Genomic DNA, 7,334 nt, shown 5'->3' with positions numbered 1-7,334 from the left:
TTTTTTTTTTTTTGAGACAGAGTTTCGCTCTTGTTACCCAGGCTGGAGTGCAATGGCGCAATCTCGGCTTACCGCAACCTCTGCATACTGGGTTCAGGCAACTCTCCTGCCTCAGCCTCCTGAGCAACTGGGATTACAGGCATGCGCCACCAGGCCCAGCTGATTTTTTTTTGTATTTTTAGTAGAAACGGGGTTTCACTTTCATGCTCATTCCATTCTAGCTATAATGGGCAGAATTCACAGGTCTGCCTCAACACCTTGAAACTATTCCCTCTGCTTGAAATGCTTTTCAGATATTAACATGGCTATTTCTCCTTTAAATCTTTGCCTAAATATCACTCTCTCAAGGATATTCTCCCAGTATATCTCACTTTAAATTGTAACCTCTTCCTCAATTCTGAATTCCCCTTACTCTACTCCACTTTCTAAAGCACTTACCTTTCAACATTCTACATTTTTTTATTATTATTATTTTTTTAGACGGAATCTCCCTCTGTCGCCTAGGCCGGAGTGCAGTGGCACCATCTCAGCTCACCGTAACCTCCGTCTCCCAGGTTCAAGCAATTCTCCTGCCTCAGCCTCCCAAGAGGCTGGGATTACAGGTGCCCGCCACCACACCTAGCTTTTTCGTTTTTTTTTTTTTTTTTTTTTAAGTAGAGATGGGGTTTTACCACGTTGGCCAGGCTGGTCTCCAACTACTGACCTCAGGTGATCCACCCACCTCGGCCTTCCAAAGTGCTGGGATTACAGGTGCGAGCCACCCCACTGGGCCAGAACATTCTATATCATTTATTATCACCCCTCATTAGAATGTAAACTCCACAAGGGCAAAATTTTGGGTATACCAAATACCCATAGTGTGCCTACATTTGGCATACAATGGACACGCATATGTCAAAGAACTGTACCTCTACCGCTGTAAAGTATTTGCTTATCTCCCTCATTAGAAGAGTTCCTTGAAGACTCTAACTGGATCTACTTTGCTGTGTCCTCAACACCTGTCCCTGGGGCTGCCCCATAATGGACACCAACTGCACAGATACTCTAGTGATTACAGCCATTTTCACCTGACATAATGTCCTATATGCTGCTGGAAAAAAAGCCATCTTGCAGCTGTGTCTAATTAAAGGCATGAGTACAAGACAAACCCAGAACATCAGATGCTAAGTGTTACTACAGTCAAACTGAATTTATATTTTTGCCTCAATTTCTTCATATATCTAAGCACCATTTCAAACCATAAAAAGTCTAACAAGGGTAATTGGTCATTCCTCCCCTGACCCTGTTGCCCACCTAATCTTTCCATGCTCAACTTAAATCCTACCTTTTACATTTTCCCTGATGACCCCAGCTAGAAGCACATGCCACATTCCGCACCAAGTGCTCTTGATGCATTATCTCATTGAATCCTACCAAAAAGCCCTAGTAAGTTATCATTATGATACCCATATAAAAGTTGAGAAAACCCAAGTTCAGAGAAATGAAGTCACCTGTCCAAGGTTAAAACAGTGTTCAAATCCAGGACGGACTCTGAACTCCATGTTTTTTAAACCCTATATTGCCTTTCTCTCTCCTCTCTCCAGCATTATAAACACTAAGTAGCTTACTATCTCAAGAGTTTGCTGTCACTTCACTTCTCTAGGCTTCATTTTCTTCAGCTGCAAAACAGGTGGTATTGCTCAGTATAGCTACCATTAATACCTCTCCAGTCTTTATAGTATTATGAAAAAAAAGGTACAATTTTTTATCTACTCCATACAGGTTAATACACAAGAAGAGGCTTGGCACGATGGCTCATGAATGCAATCCCAGCACTTTGGGAGGCCAAGGCAGAAGGCCCAGTCTGAGCAACATAATCTTTTTTTTTTTAATTAGCCAGGTGTGGTGACACATGCCTGTAGTCCCAAGCCAGGAGGCTGAGGCAGGAAGACTGCTTAAGCCCAGAGGTTCAAGGATGCAATGAGCTATGATGACACAACTGCACTCCAGCCTAGGTGACAGAGCGGGACCCTGTCTCTAAAAAAAGAAGGAAAAAATACACAAGAATTTAAAAATATATAAATAACCACTGTTAGAAATCCAAAGCAGTGAATTTCTACATCAAAGCAATAAAAATAAAAACTCCAAAACATTATGTAAAACCACGAAACATTCTTGATTCCTTCACCACTTATGTCTACCAAAGGTGCACTAAGTCTATTTTCCCACATATTATGCAAAATTGTTTTGCCCCAAGAAGTGTAAGGATGTGATCCTTAAAGCTTCTGGACTTCACCAAACAACCTGGTAAAAGGAAGTGAAAGCAGGCACTTGGCCTGTTCTGGGGTTAGCATTACTTTGTACAGGGCAAGCGCTCAATAAGCATTTATTGAATCGTGACACTAAATTTATTTTTTTTGAAGTTTTTCAAACTAAAAACCTGTAACATGAGCTTTGTAATTGGCCTGATTGTGCAGTAAATCAAAACAATGTTACCTAACTGATCCTGCCAATAGCAAAAGAAAAATACCAATCTAATTAAGGTAAGATTAACCAATGGCCAAGAACCCATGAAAGGAAAATGCCATGTTAAATTACTATTGCAAGTAAGAGTCGGTTTTTATTTTAGAAAAGCAAAATAATGATTTCTCTTTTTGTGCAGAAATGACCAACACCTCAACAGAATCAGTTTATGTTGCGATCCAAACTAAGAACTATCAAATAAGATCCAGACATTTCTGGCCCAAGGTGAAAAGATGTGGCAAGGGACTCAAAAACGAGCCACAGCAAACATAAGGTAAACTGTGTCAAAACAGCAAAGCTCTTGGAATCATCCTGGTCATAAAAGTTTGACAGTTTCATTTGAAACCCTTATCAATCGTTAAGTTTGAAATGAATAGTATATTCCTATTCATTTCTGAATGGTCTAGACTTCAACACCAGCAAATGGAGTTTAAGAATGGCTTTTCAAAACAATGGTCTCGTGAGGGTGCAAGGAAAGAAGTGATTCCAGGCTTTCTGAGGTAGCAGATACAGCAGTAGATCCGGACCTCAAGAGAAATGTAAAGGTGTCCTAGACTGAAAAATTACTATTGGGCAAAACTGTGTTTCGGTTTTCCAGAAGATTGTCTTCTTTAGAGAATCCTCAAACGATTCTTGGTTTTTACCCAAGTCTTCACAAGAAACAGAAAGTCATCCGTTTAGGGTAAGAGGTTCCTGTTACCAAGAAAATCGTGTCCGAAAGTGTAAAAATCTCACAATCTGCAAGAAAATGTATGCTCCTCAGGCGGCTTTCATTTTCAGGCGGAAAAACAAACCCGGTGTCACCTCAACAACGGGACCACACAAACCTCGCCATTACAAAACCCAAGTGCCAAAGGTGCAGAATGTGAAGCCAGAAGCACTGTGAGGCTAGGATCCAGTTCCCAGGAAGAAAAATCAAACTCAGGAGTGCAGCGCGGGCCCCTCCACGGCCCGGGGGCAAGGCGACCCGCGCTAGGCCCTTCCGGTCCGAGCCGCCGCCGTCGCGGGGAGGTCGAGCGACGGGTCGAGCTTCCACCCGAGCCCGGGGATTCGCGGCCTACCCTCGCTAGCGCCCTCTTGCCGGGCCTGGCACCCGCAGCTCCTCCGACTCTACCCCTTGGCTAACAGCGGGGCCCGGGCGAGCCGCGAGGAGCCCGCAAGGACCTACGAGCCCCCGGCTGGCCGCGTCGGTGCGGACACGGCGGCAGCCCTGAGGACCGTGGCCGCCCCTCCCCCACAGGCCCGGCCCAACCGCCGCGGCGACGCGAGCAGCGGCGCCAACGCCGGGCCCAACCGCGGGCCTGCTGCGGCCCCTGCCAGGCGGCCCGAAGTGGCGGCGCGGGCCTGCTCCCGACACCGACCGCGCGAGGCCGCCGCGGGCCCGTTACTCCTCGCGCCGGCCCGCGCCGCCACCCGTCAGGACGCGCCGCCCCTGGCTGGGGCAGAAGCGGCCGACAGCAGCTGGGAGCCGCGGAGCTGATACTTACTCAGGGGTCGGATGCTCCGGGTCGTAGAAATCCCCCATCTTCGGAGGCGGCTGCGGTTGCAGCTGCTTCATCGGGAGCGGCTGGAGGCGGCGACGCGAGCCCCCTCCCCGCGGCAGGGCGACGCGGGGGAGGGGAGGGGAGGAGGCCGCAGGTCCGACCGCGGTGGCGGCGGCGGCAAGGGCGGCCCGCGTCGCTAGCTCGCTCGTAGCTCCCTCCCTCCCTCCCTCGGACGCCCGCCAGCCGCTCTCTCCCTCTCACCCTCACACCGGGAGCGACGCACACCCCACCCGCCCCTTAGCTTCGCAGGCCCGGCCCCTTAAAGAGACACACACCGGCCCCCGATCCGCCGCCAGTCGGCGTGTCTGCAGCTGCTGCTGGCTTGACCCCAGGCTCAGGCGGGCGGAGCGGAACACTGCCCGGCGGGCCCGGGCCGACCCTGTCTGTGGCTCTCCGGAACAATAAACCCCGGGCCCCAGTGATGTGGGCCGGACCGGACCTGGAGAGGTGACACCGCGATCCCGATCCCTCCCTCAGCCCGCCTGGCGGTCGGCGTTAGCGTGACCCAGCCCGCTACCGTGTCACAACAGGCGACTGAGAAACAGCAGACGACATCGGGAGAACTCCCCGTGCCTGCCGAGACATCAGCATTCTCGCTCCGCGGCCCTGCAGCACCTGCCAGCCTGGAGCCCCGGAGTCCGCTGCAGCGCCGAGGGCCCCTCCCCCAGGTCTCTGGGCTCTGAGGTGACGCCGCCGCCGCTGTTCCCGGGACTCCCGCCCCACTCGCCCCTCTCTCTTATGTTTTTCCTTCTCGCCCTCTCTTCCCCTTGCCTCTTCATCTCGACCCTTTAGCAAGCATGGAAGCGCAGCGAGGCGGGAGATTGCTCGAAAGCCGAGCTAGCTCCGGGCCCGCCCCTCCGCCCTCCCACCTGCTGTGCCCTCGGGGCTCCCTCCACCTCAGCGCCGCGTTCTGCCCCCACCCGAAGTCTCCAAGGCTGCAGCTCCCGTCTTTTGTGTAGCTCTTGGGGTCTTACAGGCAATGTCTTTAAAAAGGGGTATTAATCACTTTCCTACAGAAATGACAAGATGAGATTAAGTAGGATAACTTGAAAGAGCTACGTGTTAGTTATTTTTGGAAGAAGAGACAGGAACGCATAAATCCAATAGCTAAACTTCCCAGAGGCTGAAGAGTTTTTGGCGATAGATCATTTTGAAATTGGGGGTTCATATGGTTAGCGTTTTTTGTGTATTGTTGTTGTTTTCACTAGAATTTCGAATCGGATTTTACCGGCAATTGGGTGAAAGGATGTGTCTTCCAGCTGAGAAACGGTGGTTAAAAACGGAAACGTGGGCCGGGAACGGTGGCTCACGCCTGTAATTCCAGCGCTTTGGGAGGCCAAGGCGGGCAGATCACCTGAGATCAGGAGTTCTAGACCAGCCTGGCCAACATGGTGAAACCCTGTCTCTGTTAAAAATACACAGGGCATGGTGGCACGCGCCTGTAATCCCAGCTATGTGGGAGGCTGAGGCAGGCGAATCGCTTCAACCCGGGAGGCGGAGGTTGCACTCCAGCCTGGGTGACGGAGTGAGACTCCGTCTCAGAAAAAGAAAACAAAAAAAAAACTGAAATGTAATATGAGAAAATAAAGGTCCTTCAGTCGCTAACTTTTTAAAATAGCCTTTGCATGTATGTAGGCTACAGTGTCTATTAGTGTTTTATAATCATCGTTTTTCATTTAGGGATTATTTTGGGTTGTTTTTTTTTTCCTGGTACCTTTAGGGTCAGCATGGAAGTCCAGGGTCCATCTGACTCCCTAGGTTGGAATCTCCCAAGGTCGTTTCTTTACACATCGTGTTACTAATTTCCCTGTGGTTTTTATTATAAAATGAGAATATTGCTGGCGACTGGTCTTCTCACTGTTGTAAGGATTAAGTGAACTATTTGTTAAAGCCTTAAACTTTCAGTAAATGTCAGCATTCTTCAGCCATGATAATGCAGAGGTTAAGAACTAACTCTACCTGGCATTGTGTACCAGACACTTTCTAGCCCTGTGACATTGGCCATGCTTGCTTCTCATGCTTCCTGTGCCTCATTTGTAAATGGAGTATTAGCCACTGCACAGAGAATGTTGTGAGCATGCTTCCACAGTGCCTCTCATTGAATAAGTGCCCAGTAAGTGTTATCTTTTGGGCTTGGAGAGGATAGATTGAGGCACTGTACCTTAGATGCCACATAGGCAATTGGGAGCCACTTGACCTTGGACAGGCAGGAAAGGGCAATTTTTGGTGGAGGTGGTTGAAACAATGTGTGAGGTAGTAAGGACCTAAGCTAAGGTGAATGAGAAAAAAGGAGTCAGGTGCAGGTTTGCTATTTTCTTAATAACAAAGTAAGCATAAGTGTGAGGTAGTAAGGACTTAAGCTGAGGTGAATGAGAAAAAAGCAGTCAGGTGCAGGTTTGCTATTTTCTTAATAACAAAGTAAGCAATTCTCTTGCAGGAGGTACAGCTGGGCACTAGAATGCCTGGTCTCATGGTAGCATTGGTTTGGTCAGAATCCAATGCAATAAGCTTGTCAAACCATGCAAATCAGAATTCTAAGCCCCAAACAGAAGTAAATGTACTAGGTTTTTACAGGCAGTGTCTTCATCTATAATTGCATTCAGAGTTCTTTGGACTTATATTTTTTAGTCAAAGAGAATGGAAATGCTTGGAGCACATACTTGGGACTGGCCTCCTGATCAAAGCTGTGGAGTAATTTGGTTTTTGGTGTTATTAGATATGACCTTCCCCTACTTTCTGCAAATGTTTAAAGGAAAAATGTATAAAAAGTCCCAGCATGAAATATATGACGCATTCACTCCCAGAGTGCTAAAATCATAAAAACCTTTATAATGTTGGCTGGGCGCAGTGGCTCACACCTGTAATCCCAGCACGTTAGGAGGCTGAGGCAGGAGGATCACCTGAGGTCAGAAGTTTGAGACCAGCCTGACCAATGGAGAAACCCCATCTCTACTAAAAATATAAAATTAGCCAAGCGTGGTGGTGCATGCCTGTAATCCCAGCTATTCCGGTGGCTGAGGCAAGAGAATCACTTGAACCTGGAAGATAGAGGTTGCAATGAGCCAAGATCATGAGATAATGCCATTGTACTCCAGCCTGGGCAACAAGGCAGATCACGAGGTCAAGAGATGGAGACCATACTGGCGAACATGATGAAACTTCATCTCTACTAAAAATACAAAAATTTTGTATTTTTGTAGCTGGGCGTGGTGGCACGTGCCTGTAGTCCCAGCTATTCGGGAGGCTGAGGCAGAAGAATCCCTTGAATCTGGGAGTTGGAGGTTGCAG

The 7,334-nt window shown here is 48.5% G+C and overlaps 1 protein-coding gene across 6 annotated transcripts in view; it reads right to left on the bottom strand.

Moving 5' to 3' along the window:
• SETD2 (SET domain containing 2, histone lysine methyltransferase) overlaps positions 1–4,233 on the bottom strand; it is a 151,530-nt gene extending 147,297 nt beyond the window's left edge. For 2 of the 6 annotated variants that reach the window (XR_004275053.1, XM_032297965.1), the window contains exon 1: positions 3,990–4,205. Coding sequence is in view for 3 of the 6 variants with exons in the window: in XM_032297965.1 (XP_032153856.1) it covers positions 3,990–4,060 (71 nt within the window). In the remaining 3 variants the exon portion in view is untranslated. Of the gene's footprint in view, positions 1–3,989 lie in introns of all 6 variants that reach the window. The other 4 variants (XR_004275052.1, XR_004275051.1, XM_032297964.1 and 1 more) reach the window with 4 other exon arrangements.
• Positions 4,234–7,334: the final 3,101 nt, after the last annotated feature.

The sequence above is a fragment of the Sapajus apella genome, unplaced genomic scaffold (assembly GCF_009761245.1).
Source record: "Sapajus apella isolate SASKATOON/1434 unplaced genomic scaffold, GSC_monkey_1.0 scaffold38, whole genome shotgun sequence".
NCBI classification, from domain to species: Eukaryota; Metazoa; Chordata; class Mammalia; order Primates; family Cebidae; genus Sapajus; species Sapajus apella.
The sequence above is the reverse complement of the archived record's forward strand: the minus strand, read 5'-3'. Positions and strand labels throughout refer to the sequence as shown.